At 34.8% G+C, this 18895-nt stretch overlaps 3 protein-coding genes across 6 annotated transcripts in view; all 3 read left to right on the top strand.

Annotated features, from left to right (window-relative positions):
* Positions 1–4544, top strand: mmp13b (matrix metallopeptidase 13b). The gene is made up of 10 exons (XM_051665418.1): positions 1–96; positions 182–420; positions 1486–1634; positions 1733–1858; positions 1954–2109; positions 2204–2324; positions 2433–2566; positions 3432–3591; positions 3719–3822; positions 4107–4544. The coding sequence occupies exons 1-10, from the start codon at positions 1–3 to the stop codon at positions 4205–4207; spliced, it is 1386 nt and encodes a 461-aa protein (XP_051521378.1). The 3' UTR covers positions 4208–4544.
* Positions 4545–6708: 2164 nt separating this feature from the next.
* On the top strand, positions 6709–12278 carry n4bp2l2 (NEDD4 binding protein 2-like 2). 2 transcript variants are annotated; one of them, XM_051666002.1, is made up of 6 exons: positions 6709–6837; positions 7193–8270; positions 9546–9670; positions 9877–9965; positions 11164–11240; positions 11463–12278. In XM_051666002.1, the coding sequence occupies exons 2-6, from the start codon at positions 7486–7488 to the stop codon at positions 11584–11586; spliced, it is 1200 nt and encodes a 399-aa protein (XP_051521962.1). In that variant the 5' UTR covers positions 6709–6837; positions 7193–7485; the 3' UTR covers positions 11587–12278. The 2 variants fall into 2 exon arrangements, with proteins under 2 accessions (XP_051521962.1, XP_051521963.1); XM_051666003.1 differs by lacking the exon at positions 11164–11240.
* Positions 12279–16242: 3964 nt separating this feature from the next.
* Positions 16243–18895, top strand: part of pds5b (PDS5 cohesin associated factor B) — a 60592-nt gene continuing 57939 nt past the window's right edge. Inside the window, exon 1 of one of the 3 annotated variants that reach the window (XM_051665348.1) lies at positions 16243–16364. The gene's annotated coding sequence lies outside the window, so the exon portion shown is untranslated. Of the gene's footprint in view, positions 16467–16928; positions 17112–18895 lie in introns of those variants that run through there. The other 2 variants (XM_051665351.1, XM_051665350.1) reach the window with 2 other exon arrangements.

The following is an 18895-nucleotide window of genomic DNA, read 5'->3' as shown; positions in this document are numbered from 1 at the left end:
ATGGGGCTCACAGCTGTGATATTGTTGGTGGTTGCGACACACTCTTTGGCAAAACCTTTTTTAATGGAGGAGAAAGAAAAGGTGTTATTAGCTCAGGTAGGGGAAGTTGGTTTTGAAGAGCTTTTGTTCTTTGAGATGTTAGCTTTGCCTTTTATTTCTCCTGTTTTTTAAATGTTTCTAGAAATATCTCAGAAGGTACTATGGCATGCCAGCTGGTCTCCAGAGAGAAGGAAAATCGTTGGATCTCATGCATGAGAAGATACGAGAGATGCAAGAGTTTTTCAGGTTGGAAGTGACAGGAAAGCTGGACGACAACACTTTGGAGCTCATGGAAATGGCACGCTGTGGTGTTCCAGATGTGGCTGAATATAATCACTTTCCAAGAGACCTCAAATGGAAAACAACAAATGTGACTTTCAGGTTAGTGTTTGTAATGAAACCTTGGTATAAAAGATAGACAAGTGAAAAGAGGCATGTCGAAGTTTTATTTTTTAAATAAAAATATTAATTAATAAAAAATAATTTAAATAAATAATAATAAAATACATTTCATATTTTTACATTATTCAGTTATTCAAAATTATTTATTTTTATATTATATTAAATTATTCAAATGTATTATTTACAATAAAAATACTTCCCTAAAGCAGTGAAAGGGAGTTGGAATCAAGTGTTGTCTTTATTTGTAAATTAAAATTAAATGAAATAATTTAAATACAAATTGATGCAAAAATATTAATATTCTAACATTTAAAAAAATAATAAAATCTAATATTTTTAAATAGAAAACATCAAATAAAATATTAATAGTAACCTAAAGCAGTGAATGGGAGTTGGCATCAAGTTTGGTCTTTTTTTATATATATTTAAATTGAATACGATAATTTAAATATAAAATAATGCACAAATTCTTAATATTCTTACATTAAATTTTTTTTATAAAATCTAATATTTAAAATAAAAATACAATAAATAAAATATGAGTAGTTACCTAAATCAGTAAAAGAGTCTTTATTTGTATATTTAAGTTAAATAAAATAATTTAACCATCAATGCAAAAATATCCATGCTTTTACATTACAAATATTAAATAAAATGTAATATTTAAAATACATTCAATAAAATATTAATAGTTACCTAAAGCATTGAAAGGCAGTTAGCATCAACTTTTTGTGTTTATTTATATATATTTTAAATAGATTTGTTTGTATTTTTGTTATTATAAATCACACATGAACAAGTCCTATAAAGGGCCTATAAAACTCTACAATATACTAAATCTTCTATAATCACAGTAAATCAGTGTAGAATTGAAGTTTGAAAAAGTAAGTCATATTTTTATTACTCATTCCTTTAGCCAAAAAGCAGCACCTTAAGAAATCTTTTAATGTACAAAAATATGTGTTTTTAACACGTATTTAAAAATAAATATTGAAACGAATATTTGTTGTTTGTATAACAACTGTTATTTAATGTTTATTTCAGGATACTGAACTACACTCCTGACCTGAAGAAAGCAGATGTGGACAGGGCTGTTCGACATGCTTTTAAAGTCTGGAGTGATGTGACTCCACTGAAGTTTAAGAAACTTTATGAGGGAAATGCCGATATCATGATCAGCTTTGGAGCAAAAGGTGCCACCATTTTCATCGTTGATAAAACAGTGTGTTTGTGGGAAGATAAGAGAGGATACTAAACATTTTTCACATTTATGTCTTTATTTGAATGACAGAACATGGAGACTTCAACCCATTTGATGGACCTGAGGGGCTTCTTGCCCATGCTTACCCACCTGGAAACGGCATTGGTGGTGACACACACTTTGATGAGGATGAAACATGGACCAAAGACGATCATGGTACAATAAATCCCACAGATATATTTAAGCGATGCTCAAGAGAGCAACATAAATCAGCTTTTTTGAACTTATAATATCAATTATTTTCTTTGCAGCATTCAATCTCTTCTTGGTTGCTGCCCATGAATTTGGTCATGCTCTCGGTATGGCACATTCTTCTGACCCCGGGTCGTTGATGTACCCAGTGTATTCTTACGCCCAGGGTTACCCTCTGTCTGAAGATGACATTAAAGGAATCCAATCTCTCTATGGTAAGTGACTTATAATACTGCCTGTTTTACTAAATATCTTAGATTATTCAAAATATCTACATTCTACTGATTTTATTTTTGCTTTTGGTTCAAGGTTCAAACCCCAACCACAAAAAAGTCAAGCCCAAACCTGATGCTCCAAGCAAATGTGACCCCGAACTTAGTTTTGATGCTGTTACTGAACTCCGTGGAGAGACGATAATTTTCAAAGACAGGTGCTGGATACCTGTGAAAACTCATTTGTCATAAAACTTACAGAAATAGTTGCAGATCTAGCTGGCAAATGACTGCTGCATCATTGCATTCTTTCTTTCTTCTTGCAGGTTTTACTGGCGGCTACATCCACAAATTCCTGAACCCGAACAAACCCTCATTAAATCTACTTGGCCAGAAGTTCCAAACAAAGTAGATGCTGCCTATGAAAACCCAGAGAAAGATGTTGTCATCATATTCAGCGGTTAGTTTTTTGTTTAACATTTAAAGGTGAAGAGTGTCATTTTTCGATGTTAAAATACTTTCTAGTTTCCCAGCTGAAAATGTAGAGTCAACTATAATGTAAGCCATTTGTAGGTTGATTCACCTGAAATCTATCTGTTTTTCTTTTTTTTATTAAAGGGATAGTTCACCCAAAAATGAAAATTCCCTCATCATTTACTCACCGTAATGCCATCTCAGATGTGTATAACTTTCTTTCTTCTGTTGAACAAAAACAAAGATTTTTAGAAGAATATTTCAGCTCTGTAGGCCAATACAATGCAACTTAATGGTGGCCAGAACTTTGAAGGCCCACAAAGCATATAAAGGCAGCATAAAAGTAGCCATACGGCTCCAGTGGTTAAATCCATATCTTCAGATGCGATATGATAGGTGTGGGTGAGAAACAGATCAATGTTTAAGTCCTTTTTTACAATAAACTTTCCTCCCTGCCCAGTAGGTGGCGATATGCATGAAGAATTTGAATCAAAAGATGAAGAATGTGAAAGTGTAGATTTATAGAAAAAAAAGGACTTGGTTTGTTTCTCACCCACACCTATTATCATATCGGTTCTGAAGATATTGATTAAACCACTGGAGTCATATGGATTACTTTAATGCTGCCTTTATGTGCTTTTTGGACCTTCAAAGTTCTGGCCACCATTCACTTGCATTGTATGGACCTACGGAGTTGAAATATTCTTCTAAAAATCTTAGTTTGTGTTCAGTAGAAGAAAAAAGTAATACACATCTGGGATGGCATGAGGGTGAGTAAATGATGAGAGGATTTACATTTTGGGTGAACTATCCCTTTAAAAAGGATATTTTATGATTGAAAATTTTTACAGGTATCAAAATGTGGGCTCTTAATGGCTACACTCTGGTTGAGGGCTATCCAAAATACATCCACAAACTGGGCCTACCTAAGACTATCCGCAAAATAGATGCAGCTGTTTACATCCGAGACACGGGCAAAACTCTACTATTCACAGATGAAGATTACTGGAGGTATGTTTTAATCTTGTGACACATTAAACCTCTAAATATTTCACTGCTGGACCTTCGGAAGTTTGAGTATTCTGATCTAATAAGCAAATTCAACACTCCAAGTTAATGTGAGCCACTTCTCCTCCAGTTATGATGAGCAGACAGGCACCATAGACAGTGGCTATCCACAATCCATTGAAAAAGACTTTCCTGGAATAGGAGACGAAGTGGATGCTGCTGCCTACCATTATGGTATATATACATTTTGAGTGCATAACTTTCTCAAGATTGTAGTGTGCTATTGGATTATATTACATTGGATAGTTCATCCCTTTTTGTCATCATTTACTAACCCTCATGTTGTTCCAAACAACAAGGAGAGTAAATGATGTCAAAATTTTCATTTTTGGGTGAATATTCCCATATTGTATACCTGTATTATTGTATGCAATTGTGTGAATTACTGTATATTAGAACTGACCTTCCAAGGCATGGATTCTTGAATGAGACTAATTGTTGTTACTTTTTTTAAACAGGATATTTGTACTTCTATCACGACCACCTGCAGTTTGAATACAGTTACAGTTCACGGAAAGTCATGCGTATCATGAGGGCCAATTCTATACTGAACTGCTGAGCTCTTATACTGTGGATGTGCCATAAGCTGTCAATCACTATCAACTGCTGTAAAAAGTAGCATAATTTTTAAAACGTGTGTTTACAGCTACTGAGCTGGTATATCAGTAGAAAGAATCTGTTATATATTTACTCCTTTATTTATAGACCATGATTCTGGAATCATGTTTGTGATAATTTGGTAAAATTAACTTCTTTATGATTCTGTATATGGGAGTACTTATATCCCATGGGTGGCAAAAAGGTGAAATATACACTGATTGAACTGAAAACTATAAATGTGTAATGATCTCTCCAATACAACTGTTCGAACATAATAAACACACAAAAAGTCCTCATGAACATTTCCAGAGTGAGTTATTTGGTATTCTGAATTGTCACAAAGAAAATAAAGGTTATTGGCTTTTTGTTAATTACTTTAGGGTTGTGTATACAGAGGATGTATAAATGAAATAATACAGTGAATAAATCGAGGATATATAAGTGAATGTACATTGTGAATGAAAAGAAGATATGTGTAAGTAAATAAATCGAGGACATAATCTAATCATACGCCCCTATAAGATTTCATGCTTGTTTTTCATACTTTTATTTTTATTGTTATTTAATACATTTTATTTACAATAACTGAAACAAAGTTAATAAATAACTAAATTAATAATAAAAATGATAAGAAGAAATGGTACCGTTCTAATGTGCGTACAGGTTTGTACAAACAACCATTTATACATATGCATGGTATGTCCATACACATCAATGCATTAATAAATATACAACAATTTTACCAAAAAATTCAGCTATAATATACGTAATTCAGTATATACTGTACATATACATACCGACTTGAATATACAGTACAGGTACATGCAGGTATATACATATACACACACATACATACATATATTTTTAACTTTCAATTTCTAATTTTTAAACGGAAAGTACGTAGTTCCAAATAACTCAAAACCGTGGATTAGTCAGTTTACTGTTATTTTATATGTAATTTTTTCTGCCATATTTATTTTTTTGTAATAATTTATTTATTTATTTTTTGGTAATTTGCTTAAGTGCTGCAATTCTCAGAATTCTAAATAAATATTTATCTTCCGTTATTTTTTATTTTGCCATTTTACACAGAATTATATTTTATGATAATACAATTGATCACATGATAATATTTTTTATTTTTATAAAGCAACTTTAAAGGAAGCTTTAAATGCATAGAGAAATACAAAGCATATATAAAGGGTCGAAATAAAAATAACTTATAGTAAAAAAGTAATAGTAAAAAAAACATAATATTCATGCAATTGCATAGTTATTGCACAACACCATCAGAAGAGTGTTGTTGGTCTCTGCCATGACTAATAAACACATGAAGCATACAGAGTCTGTTTGTCCCTTTATGGTTCTGGGTTGTAGCCTACTCATTCTGTACAATGTACTATGGTTGCATGTTTGTTTTTTTTCTCTCTTTTCCCAGCATCTGTCCATGTTGCTGGTACAGCACATCTATGACAAGACTAAAAGCTTTTGGCAGTTAGATGGGTAACTCTGCAAACATTCTCAAAAGCTGGACTGAATTAATCTTACCACTCATGGCCTTTGGCTGCCCCCAGTCTTTATAGGGGATTTCAGTTAAAACCCACATGTGACCACAGTGTTTACATATATGCCTGGTGTACTGCGGCAGACTTATCCTGCTGTGTGATATAGCAAGGTTGGGGATTTTAACTTGGTCCTTTGATGGTCACTTTAGTTGTTATCAAAAATTATTTTTTAAACTGAATTGTCTAGCAATATGCGTGACTTCCATGTTTCTATATTTAATGTTTTGCGAATGGCTGGTTATTTCTGCTAGCAAATTGGTATGACTTTGTTATTTATGTTATAAACAAAGTAAAAGGGTAAAAGAAATACAATGTCATCTTTTTTTATTATGTGCCTGTAATAATACAGTTTATAAAGGATTTAGCCCCAAAAAGCTGTAAAATGACCCCAGGTTTATTAAATAAATTATTTGTTAGGAAGTTTTGGTTTAGATCCAGTGGTTTACTGGCAGTCTCCACATAATTTATAACAGGACAATCTGAAGAATCCAGTTCCCAGTGCTATTTTTTACTATGTATTTTGTATTGGTCATCCTTCAAAACAAAATATGGTTTGGCCAATAATTTTAGTCACACAATTTCTTGTAAAAAGTCAGCTGTGGGGACTAAAACATTTCTTTACAGGAGAGGACTCAGTGGTTACTGACACACTTTGTGGTTAAACCAGAAGAGCATTTTTTCAACTGTAGTTTAAAAAATTGCTTTTTTTTTATTTTATTTTTTTTATTACATAACGAGACATTCACAGTTATGGATATCATAAATAATTTTATAAATGTTTTTTATTATTATTCTTTCTTTATTTATTTATTTATTTATTATTATTATTTCTTTTTTTTATGTGACAGAAAATTGGATTCGGACTTTTATTTTGAAATCTTTCACTTCCTTGTGTCGTTATGCGTCAGGTCTGTTGTGTTCACACTGCAGGTTTGATGTATTCATACAACAATTTTTAGATATGTCGATGGTGAAAACATTTAAACAACCAGAACATTTTGCATACGTGTTCTTCAAACTTTAGGTAAATATTTTGCGCACATTTTATACAATTTGGAAAAGTCGTTCTATATAAAGTCAATGGATCATAAACCTCACAATTTTTCTCAAGTGTAACTGTGTAATTGTACATAGTTGGCTAACCTGTAATCAGTTACTGTAATCAGGTGGTCTGAATTGTCCATGATGGAGAAATCTGTGTCCCTTTTATCTAAAAATTCATCTATTATGTGTTATAAAAACATTTCTGTGTATAATTTATTGTGTATAACAGTTTATCGATCTATAAGTGTTGTTAAGTGTTTAAGTGAGTAATATGTGTCAATTTTTGTTTTAATTTTTAGTTTAACTTATTGTGTGTGTTTTGTGATTATTTATAGATGCCCAATGTAAAGGGCAATGAGTCTTCTTCTCCGTCTGATGGTGGAAATGTAGAGGGACCCTATGAAAACATACCTCTGACTTCCTCTCATGGTGTCAAGAAGACACCAGTGGTAAATACATCATCCAATCAGACACTCTTTGAAAATGATTCAGATGACAAAATCGGCCACACAACACTTTTACCAGATGGAAGTCCTTTCAAGACCAAATGGGATGAGTTAGACAAAGAAATGAATGGCAGACAACTGGATCCTTCAATACCTAATGTGAGTGAAGAATTTAATAATACATGTTCCAGAGAAGGTGCAACCAAAGAGACAGAGAATGTGTCATTAAAGAGTTGGGTATCACTAGTACTTCATTTATTGGGCCTTCGTGTCGTCAGGAGCCATCCATTGAACAGGAACTTTGTGAATTTTACAAAGAGCTTGAGGAAGTAGACAGCAGTGACAAGGTTGATGGAGATACCAGCAGTGAGCAGGGTCACCATCTGTCCTACAATCCAGAGAGGGACCCACCAAACAGGAAGGACATTCCAGATGAAGTAACTGATCACAGCAGAGCCTACAGACCCTACCCAGATCCACACGAACGCAGTGGACATCAGTGGAAGTACGAAGATCCAAAGAGATGGAGATCTCGCACACAATATGGTATTGATGGTTTTGGTCGAGGAGGACCCATTCAAAATTGGTATCCACCTCCACCATGGATTCCCCAGGGCCCTCGTGACTCAAGGTCCCAGAACTTCCCTCCCCCACCCTCTGGAGGTCCCATGTATCCTCCATTGATTAGACCTCAGCAGAACTTCCACAGGCACACTAACAACAGCACCTGGGCCCCATGGGAAGAGCCACAGTTGCCGTCAAATGAATGGCACGGTTATGGAAGGGCTTTCTCGTCACATGGTTATCCTGGATTCTCTAGAGTATATGAAACACCTTCATACTGGCAGCGGTACAACCCTGAGCAACAGTATGTTCATGAAGAAGGTCAATATGAGCATTATAACAATAGTTTGGTTCTCATATTGTTGAGGGGGATCCCAGGGTCTGGAAAATCCACTCTGGCTAGGTAAGTTGTTAGGAAAACCGTAAAGAAAATTAAACATGTAAAGGAAAAGACCTCATTGGTACGGAGCCCCTTAAAGGGCGGGGAGGGAATTTATTTTCTGAAATCATTTTGCTATCTGTCGCAATAGTTTTGAATTCCGTTGCAATAGTTTGTGTTCCCCCACAGTTATTTTGGGTTCTCTGGCTTTATCCATCCCTTTTGAAAATTAACCATGTTTTTACTCCAATAACCATTGCTGAACTATGGTATTTGGAGTAGAACTATATTAACCACAGAATTTACCATGGTTTTACTCCAGTAACCATATTTAACCATGACATTCATAGTAAAACCAATGTTATCCAAGGTAAACCCAAACTATGGTATAAAAAAAAAAAAACATTGTTACGACAGTTTTACTATAATACCACATTGGTTAATTTGTAGTAAATGCACCATGGTTTTCAAAATTACAGTATGGTTTCCACAAAAAACAAAATATGCACTTATAAAAATTTACCATGGTTTCACTGGCTTAAAACTGTAGTTACCAAATTTGTTTTGTGTGGTAAAAACCATGGTACATTTACCCCAAATTAACCATGGTGTTACTATAGTAAAACTGACCATGTTTTCTGGCAGAATGATTGTGATTTTTATTACCATAGTTTTGGTTTTCCTGTATTATTACTATGGTTTTACCACAAATATTGTGGTTAAAAATAAAATATGGTTACTGTAGTAAAACATTATAAATGTTGTGGCTATGGTTTAATTACAAATACCATAGTTAGACTATAGTTACTGTAGTAAAACAATGGTATTTTTTGAAGTTACTATAGCTTTACTACAAATACCATAGTTCTACTATGGTTACCGTAGTAAAACCACGGTTAATTTTTGTAAGGGATGGATAAAGCTATTGCGAGGGAACCCAAAATAATTGCAAGGGAAAGGCAAAACTGTTGTGAGGGAACGCAGACTATTGTGAGGAAATGCAAAACTTTTTGTGAGGGAATGCAAAACTATTTAAAAATAAATTCTCTCACTGTCCTTTAAGGGGCACCGTATATTTCAGTTTCTGCACCTGTAAGTATGTCTTATGTCTACAGTACCTAATCAAACCAGCAACAGTTGTACACTGTTAAATGTTTTAGCTGCTTTTGGTATTGATTTTTCAAACAGTTCTATTAGCACTGAGTCAACAGCAGCATATCGTTTTCTGTGTTTTGATATTTTAATTATGCAGAGTTTAAGCTCAAATCATTTTTTTCATAATTCACTGTATTTTTTCAGAGAACTCTTGTCCACTGGTCCTAATGGAATGATACTGAGTACAGATGACTACTTTTTTCAAGACAACAGATATGTATACGATCACACTTTGCTTGGGGACGCTCATGACTGGAATCAGAAGAGAGGTAAGAAGACTGCATGTTACACCTCTTTTTACATGGAACACTAAGGATTTAAGTGTTTCAAATTTTCATACGTCAGTTCAGATATTTTTAATTAAAGAATTTTCAGATATTCAGTTTGAAAACATTATGAAATTGTTTGGACAACTTGTATTTGTGGAAGTGTACTTGGTGAAAAAGCTCATTCATGTCACTTTGTAATTTCTAAGCTGAACGAGCAATGTTGGAGGGCCGCTCACCTGTCATCATCGACAACACAAATGTTAAAGCTTGGGAAATGAAGCCTTACGTTGAAATGGTGAGTTGGTGTCTTTAAGCATTGCTTGGGTTTGGAGTGAAAAGCATTTTTGAAAAACGTTCCATGTGAGTTAAACGTAATCTAGCTCCAGGAAACTGGCTGCAACTTTTATCAGGAATAAGTGATGTAATGAATACTTTAGAACATTTCCATCTGTTCCATATTCAGAGATTTTATAGTACAAGTACTTTTACTGCTATTAGTGTCCAGTAAGTAACTTTAAGCCTTAAATGCATGGGAATTTCACCAAACACTCTTACATATTTGGGTTTTTTGAGACCCAGCACTTATATCTATCACAAATGGATCTACAAAATGCCCAGATAATGTCAAACATTCAAACTTGCACTATTTTGATATATTTTAATGTTTTATTTGTCATATATCAAAGAGAAAATGCAACAAATCAGGACAAAGCTAGATAAGTATTCATTACTTTCACACTGAAATCTCCTGAGACACAACTGGAGCTACACATAACACATAAGATACACATAAGCTACACTTAAGTATTTTCTCAGGCACTTATTGAGTCTAAATAGATGCACAACATACATAATTTCAGTAGAAGACCCAAATGATCATCATACTGTTCATGTGTTGTACTTGCTATAGTTTACTTCCATGTTGTTGTTTTTTCAACAAATTGCAATGTCATATGTAAATCAAGTCAGTTATTGAAACATCAGAGCCACCTTGAGTAAGAAATGACAGTAATAATATATATGTGTACACGCATATATGGAATACTGATAAATCGCCATTGTTGTTAATTCATTGTTGCACAGAAAATCAAGGTGATATAGTATTTATTTGAATGAATATAGTACTCATTTGTCTTTTAATAAACAAAGAAATATATATTCTGTGATAGTAAACTTATATAGATATGAAATAATCATAAAAATATAAATTATGGAGGTGCAAAAAACAAAAAAATACAAAAAACGACACTCTACATATCTTGGGTCTCTGATGACACTATACACTTTTGGTACTTAAACCATTAAATTATTATTATTATTATTATTATTCAATTTTACCTTTTTTTTCTTTTCACACTATTTATAAGAGAGAGATTTAGGAATACTAAAGAGGTGTGGGCACAAGTCCAAAAATGGATGACGTACAGGGGGTGAAATGAGGTCCCGGGTTTTCATTTAAGGGTTAAATGAAAACAAATTATTTTCTTACACAGGCTTTAGAGCACAGATACAAAGTGGACTTCCTTGAGCCAGATACACAATGGAAATATGATCCTGCTCAGTTAGAAAAGTAAGTCTGTTAATAGTTTTGGTTCTCATTTTATGCAAGGAACTTTATGACTTCGTTTTATTCACTGAATGTGAAAGAATATTGACTTTGGATCAGGTTTTGGCTTACAGTACAGAGGTTCATAAAAATGTATTGTATTTACTATTTTAAATGTATATATCAGTCTAATATAGCTTGGATATCCTGGTAATTGCCTTACACGTCTTTTAATTTTATCAACAGGAGGAACAAGCATGGGGTCCCTGGAGAAACAATAGCAAAGATGCTGGATCGTTTCGAGCAGCCCATGAATGTTGACATCGTGATGAATTCTACTGGGCCTTCCCATAAAAGCAAAGGCAATTAACTGAGCTCTTGTTTCTGAAATATTGCCAAACTTTTAGAGTTTTTTTAAAACAAGCTTTTAGAATTAATACTTTGTTTTGAAATGAAATTTATGTATGATACTCAAGAGTATGTTAAATACTTAACATTGTTAATATTTGTCAAAAACATGTGAATATTTAACAACATAACTCTCTTTGGGGGACTGACCAATTGTAAAAGTTTGAGAATTTGCCTGTGAAAAACCCATATTGACTGACCACTAATCTGAATATAGGGGGGACATGTCCACCTCAATGTCAATGGAGGTTACAGCCATGAATACACATATGAATATTTAGTATGCAGTATGTAAAAATGTTGTGTTTAGAGGGATATATTTTTAGCTTTATGGACCATTGGTAATATAAGACACATTCTGTGTGGAAAAACTACATTACACATAAAAAGCATTGTGGCCAACTGTACACTAGGAGCATTCTGTGTATTTCTAAGCATTACCTACATTTTCAATATACCAGCTCAATGTACTAGACACTGATCTAATCTCAGGATTTACATTTTACGAATGTAACTTATCTGCTGGTGCTGTACATTGTCGACAGCTTATTTACTGAAAAATAAGACCAACATTTTTTTTTATAGAAGTAATTGCTGACTTGTATTGGTACAATGCAAATAAAGCCATTTTGAAAAAATGCCCATTGCATGTAACCGTTTGTAACTGTCTTTTAGTCTATTAGAGATGGGTGCATCCAGGCTTGGGAGAGTTACTTTTAAAATGTATTCCACTGACGATTACAAAATACATGCTGTAAAATTTACAGGAAAACAATACAAAAAAGATTTCTGCAGTAGACTAAGTCTTTGCCCTAATTTTAAATATCTTAACTGGAGAATTTTATTATCATCTAATGTGGATTTTCATGAAAGAAAAATATAATCGTGCCTGATAACAGGTGCATGCAAAAGGTCTAGAAATAGTATTTTAGCTTAGCATAAAGCTAAGCTACATGTAAATTTATACAAGATTAACAGTTTCTGCTGCTCCAAACTTACTTAAAAACCCCACAGAATATACACAACGACATCGTCTTCTTATCATATAACATAATATCCACCTTTTCCCTCTTTCTGCTCATATGAATGTAAGTAACGCATCGTTAAAAAGTTTCACGGCTGTTCAAACACAGATCGCGTTATTTATATGGGTCTTCCAACTAAGCAGAATAAAACAAATTAATGAAACAAATGTCAATAAATTGCAAAGCAATCTCTTCAGTAATCAAAATACTTTTTGAAATAAACTGTATTCTAATTACAAATGATTTAAATTGTAACTGTACTAATATTTTGTAGTTTAAATACGTAATCCCATTACATGTATTCCGTTACTCCCCAACCCTGGGTGCATCTATCCTTAAGTATTGATACTTCCAATACTGATGTTGTTTCAAGGATCGATGCTCACATAAAAATATTCGATACAAAAGCTTTTTTTAAACTAGTGTTTTCATTACTTATTTACCATGAAAATAGTGTGCATTATAAGCTTCCATGTGAAAAGAAAGAATTATATTAGCAAATAGTTCCGGATAAGAACTATTTTTCCTCCCGCTCATTTTATGGTGCAGAAATGCTGAACTACAGACAGAGCTCGTTCAGCAAAGCAGTGCTTGCCTGAAGTAATGACAGGAAAAAACAGAAAATTCTCATTAAATAATGAAGATTGTAAATGTTACATTTATTATAATGAGTCTGTGTAACATTAGTTGGACATTTATTTAAATTACATTGAAACAGAAGTATAATAATTTTCCATTTAGGCCTATATATATACAGGTGCATCTCAATAAATTAGAATGTCGTGGAAAAGTTCATTTATTTCAGTAATTCAACTCAAATTGTGAAACTCGTGTATTAAATAAATTCAGTGCACACAGACTGAAGTAGTTTAAGTCTTTGGTTCTTTTAATTGTGATGATTTTGGCTCACATTTAACAAAAACCCACCAATTCACTATCTCAAAAAATTAGAATATGGTGACATGCCAACCAGCTAATCAACTCAAAACACCTGCAAAGGTTTCCTGAGCCTTCAAAATGGTCTCTCAGTTTGGTTCACTAGGCTACACAATCATGGGGAAGACTGCTGATCTGACAGTTGTCCAGAAGACAATCATTGACACCCTTTACAAGGAGGGTAAGCCACAAACATTCATTGCCAAAGAAGCTGGCTGTTCACAGAGTGCTGTATCCAAGCATGTTAACAGAAAGTTGAGTGGAAGGAAAAAGTGTGGAAGAAAAAGATGCACAACCAACCGAGAGAACCGCAGCCTTATAAGGATTGTCAAGCAAAATCGATTCAAGAATTTGGGTGAACTTCACAAGGAATGGACTGAGGCTGCGGTCAAGGCATCAAGAGCCACCACACACAGACGTGTCAAGGAATTTGGCTACAGTTGTCGTATTCCTCTTGTTAAGCCACTCCTGAACCACAGACAACGTCAGAGGTGTCTTACCTGGGCTAAGGAGAAGAAGAACTGGACTATTGCCCAGTGTTCCAAAGTCCTCTTTTCAGATGAGAGCAAGTTTTGTATTTCATTTGGAAACCAAGGTCCTAGAGTCTGGAGGAAGGGTGGAGAAGCTCATAGCCCAAGTTGCTTGAAGTCCAGTGTTAAGTTTCCACAGTCTGTGATGATTTGGGGTGCAATGTCATCTGCTGGTGTTGGTCCATTGTGTTTTTTGAAAACCAAAGTCACTGCACCCGTTTACCAAGAAATTTTGGAGCACTTCATGCTTCCTTCTGCTGACCAGCTTTTTAAAGATGCTGATTTCATTTTCCAGCAGGATTTGGCACCTGCCCACACTGCCAAAAGCACCAAAAGTTGGTTAAATGACCATGGTGTTGGTGTGCTTGACTGGCCAGCAAACTCACCAGACCTAAACCCCATAGAGAATCTATGGGGTATTGTCAAGAGGAAAATGAGAAACAAGAGACCAAAAAATGCAGATGAGCTGAAGGCCACTGTCAAAGAAACCTGGGCTTCCATACCACCTCAGCAGTGCCACAAACTGATCACCTCCATGCCACACCGAATTGAGGCAGTAATTAAAGCAAAAGGAGCCCCTACCAAGTATTGAGTACATATACAGTAAATGAACATACTTTCCAGAAGGCCAACAATTCACTAAAAATGTTTTTTTTATTGGTCTTATGATGTATTCAAATTTTTTGAGATAGTGAATTGGTGGGTTTTTGTTAAATGTGAGCCAAAATCATCACAATTAAAAGAACCAAAGACTTAAACTACTTCAGTCTGTGTGCACTGAATTTATTTAATACACGAGTTTCACAATTTGAGTTGAATTACTGAAATAAATGAACTTTTCCACGACATTCTAATTTATTGAGATGCACCTGTATATATATATATATATATATATATATATATATATATATATATATATATATATATATATATATATATATATATATATATACACACCGATCAGCCACAACAGTAAAACCACCTGCCTAATATTGTGTTTGTCCCCCTCATGCCACCAAACAACGCCAACCTGCATCTCAGTATAGCATTCTGACATGATATTCTTCTCACCACAATTGTACAGAGTGGTTATCTGAGTTACCTGGCCATTCTCTGTTGACCTCTCTTATCAACAAGGTATTTCCGTCCACAGAACTGCCACTCACTGGATGTTTTTTGTTTTTGACACCATTCCGAGTAAATTCTAGAGACTGTTGTGTGTGAAAATCCCAGAAGATCAGCAGTTACAGAAATACTCAAACCAGCCCGTCTGGCACCAACAATCATGCCACGGTCCAAATCACTAAGATAACATTTTTCCCCATTCTGATGGTTGATGTGAACATTAACTGAAGCTCCTGACCCATATCTGCATGATTTTATGCACTGCACTGCTGCCACACGATGGGCTGATTAGATAATTGCATGGATGATTGTTGGTGCCAGATGGGATGGTTTGAGTATTTCTGTAACTGCTGATCTCCTGGTATTTTCATGTACAGCAGTCTCTAGAATTTACTCAAAATTGTGCCAAAAACAAAAAACATCCAGTGAGCGGAAGTTCTGCAGATGGAAACACCTTGATGAGAGAGGTCAGCAGAGAATGGCCAGACTGGTTCAAACGGACAAAGTCTACGGTAACTCAGATAACCGCTCTGTACAATTGTAGTGAGAAGAATATCATCTCAGAATACTATTCTGAGGCGCGGGTTGGCGCTGTTTTGGGGGCACGAAGAAGACCTACACAAAGCAGGTGGTTTAAATGTTGTGGCTGATCGGTGTATATATATTATTTTAAATGACCAATTTTATCCAAAGAATTCCAAATAATTCAATTTAATAAAGGTATCGATACTGGTATATCGGCGTTACTGACCTGTCGGATCGAAAAGAAGGCAGAAACCCACTGTTATATTCATGGCGGCCGATAGATGTCGCTATTGCACCATGAACTCAAACCTGCTTGTGTGACAGATTGATCATAAACGTTCGTTTATAAACCACTCATTTACATTCCTGTTATTGCAATTCATTTCTTTGTCTAAACCCAAACAGCATTTTCCAATATAGCCGCAAAAACACAGGCATGTCCATAAATAAATAAACCCTAGTGGAGGAGGGAAGTGAAGGCTCTGAGAGGAGCTGCACTGACTGGTGCAGATAGGGACAAATTGGCGCCATTTTGAAGCCGACAGGAGGACCTCAGTAGTGGGAGAAGCGAGTGGAGCGCGCACTTTTTCCCCAATAAGGTAAATGACTATTTGGAATTAAACAGGAATCGGAGCGCGTGCGGATTTCGGTCTGCGCGAGGAGCGTTTGTCATTGTTCCTTACAATCATTCCGCCGTTTTGGTTAGTGATTTTGCTTTTTTCCTGGGTTCTCTATTCTTCTCTCAAACCATGTGAGGACATCTGGCTGGCATGTCTTTCCTCCTCAAATCTACTCATTCTCCACTTAAAACCATATTCAACACTCGCGAGCTGTGTTGGTTTGTGAGTAACGCGTGAGTTCGTGGCCGTTTTCATTGCAAAAGAGGGTCGTGCACGTTACTGAAGCAACGTGTGTGTGTGCATGCTTATGATGAGTGTGTTTGTGGTTTAGCTCAGTTAGCTTAGCTTAGCTGCATGGGAACCGCCAAGTCGCTCCAGCCTTGTTTTAAAGTCACGTTTTATTTACAGATTGTGCTATGTCAGATCATATTGCTGCAATGTGCATTTATTTACGCGATGGTTTAATATGGGTCGTTGCATGTTGAGATCGGAGGTGCTGTTGTGGATAAGTGAAGAGCTATATGCAGTGGTGTGAAATGAATATTAGCATGTAATCAGCTCTCTTAGTGGTGACATAACAGATTTACTTGGATTTCTATGGGATAAAGCAATGCATAGGCATGAAATGACAGCTGATGATGTTATTTTGTCCTTGTGGATGCAGAAAAAAGTGAAGAAGCACAAAGGCATCTAGTTCGGATAGGCAAGTCAACCTGCTGGCTGTGTGTAAGCATCTCTTACCATGCATAATCATTTTTACCCTTAAGTGATTTCTGGAAGTAGCTGGATAATGTGATGCATGGCCTGATTGTGTACTAATTGCATGCCTAGATGTGTTGTGAACTGCTTTATGTGTTTTGAGTGCTGTACACTTGCACTGCACTGATTCTACCTAGAAGTGACACCTATTCAGGGCTCAACAAAAGGGACTATTCCGCTTCGCTCAGTTGGAACAATACTTCGGATTTTTACCTGCCCTTCCAATATTTCCTCTGACCCCAGCACAAATAATGATACATTTTATTATTTTTATTGTCAGAAATAAATATATATTTTTTTATGTTAGGCCTTCCTTATTAGTAATTTATTAGGATTTTAATTTGCCATAATAGCTGGAAAATATACAGCTATAATATAATTTCATGACAGTTATATTCATTTTAACCTGATTTTTACTAGTTAAAAATGGCACACAGTGATTGGCTGAAAATTGTCAACACATTCAAACAGATGCTTGCCATTGCTTGTCATTTTCACAAGGACAAACTTTACCTTGGAGATATGTTTCAAATTCTGCTGATTAAAGAAAGTCAAATCACATAAAACCAAATGTTTAACAGGGCTCAGCGGTTAGTTTTGTTTCCCCAACATTTTAACTGGCCCCACCACAAAAAAGAATATATATTTTAAGCTTTTTATATATATATATATAGGTATGTATGTGTCAGGATTTATATTTATATTTTTCATTAAATGTTAAAATTTCTTTGCGCAAAAAAATAAATAAATAAAAAATGCCATAAATGATTGGTGTAATTTTCAACCCCATTGTTCAGAATTATTTGAATATGTTAAATATTCATATATTATCAGAATGTTGTTCTCACAATAATAATAAAAAAACCTATGCTAGTTACACTGCTAGATAATGTTACATTGGTGATAAGGTTAAAATTCTTTCATCATTTACTCACCCTCATGCCATCCTAGATGTGTATGACTTTCTTTCTAATGCTGAAAACAAATGAAGATTTTTAGACAAATATCTCAGCTGTGTAGGTCAATACAATGCAAGTGAATGGTGACCAGACCTTCAAAAGCTCCAAAAAGGAGATCAAGTCAGCAAAAATGTCATCCATAAAACTCCAGTTGTTTAATCCATGTCTTATGAAGCAATCCAGTTGGTTTTGGGTGAGAACAGACCAAAAGATAACTCCATTTTGACTGTACATCTTGACAGCAGTCTCTTTGGCGATCATGATTTCAAGCTCAAATACACTTCCTATAGCACCATCTAGAGCTCTGCACATGCGTCAAGTGCTAGGAAGTGTAATTGAGCTTGAAATCATGATTGTGCCTAGAGACTGCAATGACAAGATGTAAAGTGAAAAATGAGTTACATATTGGTCTGTTCTTATCTAAAAGCAAATGGAGTGCTTCAGAAGACATGGATTAAACCACTGGAGTTTTATGGATGACATTTTTGCTGACTTTATCTCCTTTTTGGAGCTTTTGAAGGTCTGGTCACCATTAACTTGCATAGTATGGACCTACATAGCTGAGATATTCTAAAAATCTTCGTCTGTGTTCAGCAGAAGAAAGTCATACACATCTGGGATGGCATGAGGGTGAGTAAATATGAGAGAATTTTCATTTGAACAATGTTCAGAAATCACAGAAATCCAAATGTTTAAGTTTGCAAGGCATAGAAACACATTTACAGGATCAACAAATACAATGTTTTAGTGAAAATGCAGCCTTTGCAAGTAAACGAAGTGACAGTTTCATTA

The sequence above is a fragment of the Myxocyprinus asiaticus genome, chromosome 31 (assembly GCF_019703515.2).
Source record: "Myxocyprinus asiaticus isolate MX2 ecotype Aquarium Trade chromosome 31, UBuf_Myxa_2, whole genome shotgun sequence".
Lineage (NCBI taxonomy): Eukaryota > Metazoa > Chordata > Actinopteri > Cypriniformes > Catostomidae > Myxocyprinus > Myxocyprinus asiaticus.
The sequence above is the reverse complement of the archived record's forward strand: the minus strand, read 5'-3'. Positions and strand labels throughout refer to the sequence as shown.